The sequence below is a fragment of the Chiloscyllium plagiosum genome, chromosome 7 (genome assembly GCF_004010195.1).
Source record: "Chiloscyllium plagiosum isolate BGI_BamShark_2017 chromosome 7, ASM401019v2, whole genome shotgun sequence".
NCBI classification, from domain to species: Eukaryota; Metazoa; Chordata; class Chondrichthyes; order Orectolobiformes; family Hemiscylliidae; genus Chiloscyllium; species Chiloscyllium plagiosum.
Window position 1 is genome coordinate 66,855,012 of NC_057716.1, and position 2,314 is coordinate 66,857,325.

The 2,314-nt window shown below is 37.5% G+C and overlaps 1 protein-coding gene across 1 annotated transcript in view; it reads left to right on the forward strand.

The window, feature by feature from the left end:
• tgfbr2l (transforming growth factor beta receptor-like) overlaps positions 1-1,961 on the forward strand; it is a 101,112-nt gene extending 99,151 nt beyond the window's left edge. Inside the window, exon 7 of the mRNA XM_043693969.1 lies at positions 1,630-1,961. Within this exon, the coding sequence (XP_043549904.1) occupies positions 1,630-1,860 (231 nt within the window). The 3' untranslated portion in view covers positions 1,861-1,961. The remainder of the gene's footprint in view (positions 1-1,629) is intronic.
• Positions 1,962-2,314: the final 353 nt, after the last annotated feature.

The window sequence follows — 2,314 nt, forward strand, 5'->3', positions numbered from 1 at the left end:
TGCCCTTTACATCAAAGGGCAGTGCTGTGTGATCAAAACAGTGAAGGGGAGGGTAGGGACTAAATCAAAATGGAGTTGGAGGGAGAAATGATGCACTCCACTCCCTGCGGCGCCCACCTCTCCCTGAACAACTCCAGGGTGTTGGTGGACACCGCGTGCTCCTTCTCCAAGGACACCCGGGCTCTAACATAACCGCGGAAGAGGGGCAGGCAGTCGGCCCTAACGACCCCCTCCCCGGCCCGCTGCCTGGACCTGTTGATGGCCAGTTTGGGCAGGCCCAGGAGCAGACCCACGAGGAGGTCTTCAGACCTGCCCTCCTTCCTCCGTACCGGGTGCCCAAAGATCAGGAGCGTGGGACTGAAGTGCAGCCAAAAACAGAGGAGACAGTCTTTTTCTTATCTGTCAGCCATGACTGCATGATTGGACTAGATTAACAGTGCCAATCTGGCAATGCATATTCTGAGAGGTCCATCTGGCTGACCTCATTACAATCACAATAGCTGTTATGGTTATTGTTTAACAAGGAATGAAATTCTAAAATAATCTCTAGTACTAATCCTATACTTCAGTGAGAAGAATAGAATCGACTACATTAATGTTCATTTTCCCCATTTCATTCTTTTAATATCAGAGAGATGAGGCTCCACATACTTTCAAAAAAAGCTTAAGATCTCATGAGAGAATAATATTCAGAGGGAGTGACTACCACATATTATAATGATTACATTCATATTTTGCAGCATGAGGGAGCCTGATTGGCTAGTTTGCCATATTGGGAGAGGTGTGGTTCCTATTGTTTCGAAAAATTCCCTGCATGAAAATATGACTTAAAAGACTATCTCCTTGGGGTTGTAAAACAAATAAAATGAATAATAATTTTCTTCTGCCAAAAATATATGAAGGAAATGTTCCCTCACATGTTTGTTCCTGCTTTAAGACACTTATTTCAAAATTTTAACTTTTGAATCCAGGTACTGTGACATTCATCGGAAGGTTCCTATATTAAAACTGGCTTCCTTCATCCAATGGCAGAAAAACAGGCTCATAATTTCATTGATCCGTGATTTCAATGTAAAAATAAGGAAGCATTTTAATAACATTGAAATGTGGGTAGTTGGCTTCAATCAAGTGTTTTTGAATAAGACAGAAAATGCTTTAGCACCTCAACAGATCTCTCAGTATTTGTGGAGAGAAAAAGACAATTAATGTTTCAAGTCCAGCAATCCTCAACTCTGCCAAAGTCACATTTGATTCAAAACATTAACTGTTTTTTTCTCCACAGATAATGCCAGATCTGCTGAGTTTCTCCAACATTTTCTATCTTTGTTTCAGATCTTCAGAGCCTACAGTTCTTTGTTTTAGTTTTGTCTTTAAGAGTCTGCTTTATGGTAATTATTTAGCTTATGTCAGTAAAACATAAGCAAAATGCTTTAAGTTTGTTGAGTTATAAACTGAATAACTAATTATTGTGATATGATCAATGAATTTAACTGCACAATCTAGAATTAATGACAATTGCTTTTTTAAATGGATTCAACTAAAATTAAGTAGTAGCCATAAGTGAATATATTGCAATTAGTTTTATTATATTGTAGTGACTGCCATATATTTTTATTCTTCCTTGTCTAGGGCATGCATTTCCTTTGTGACACGATTGTAGAATGTTGGGACCATGATCCTGAGGCTCGTCTTACAGCACATTGTGTGGCTGAGAGAGTTAATATGATAGTACAAATGAACTGTGAAGATTTTCTCAATAACAATACAAGCAGTGAAGCAAGCAAGGAAGGAGGTTCTAATGTCTCAGATTTCAGAAACCCTGCTGAACATAAAAGTATTGAACTAGTCACGAATCAGTGAAAAAATTCAAGCATCAAGAGGAGCAAACATTTTGGTCTTTCTGTACATGAAAAATTACATGACTGAATTCCAAAATAAAAAGAGGATGTCCTATGAATAAAGCTGCATTGATATGATGCATTATCGATAACGTTATTTGATGAGGACAATCTGTTTTACAGAGGACTGCAGATAAGTGCACACTTTATCTAAGCAGAATTTCAGGCAGTGCATTGAACTACAACTACGTAATATTATGACTGAATCAGAATATCTGTATAATTGTTTTGATAAAGTGTGATGACATTTTTTGTGGATTGTGGAAATCATCCCAACATGGCAAAATTGTTGGACGATACAACATTTTAATAACTTTTTCTCATATTTGCTGAAAAAGACTATACTACAATTTGCATATGTATAATGGTATTTTGTGGTACTAAAGATTAATACATTTGTTGAAAGTATTATATGA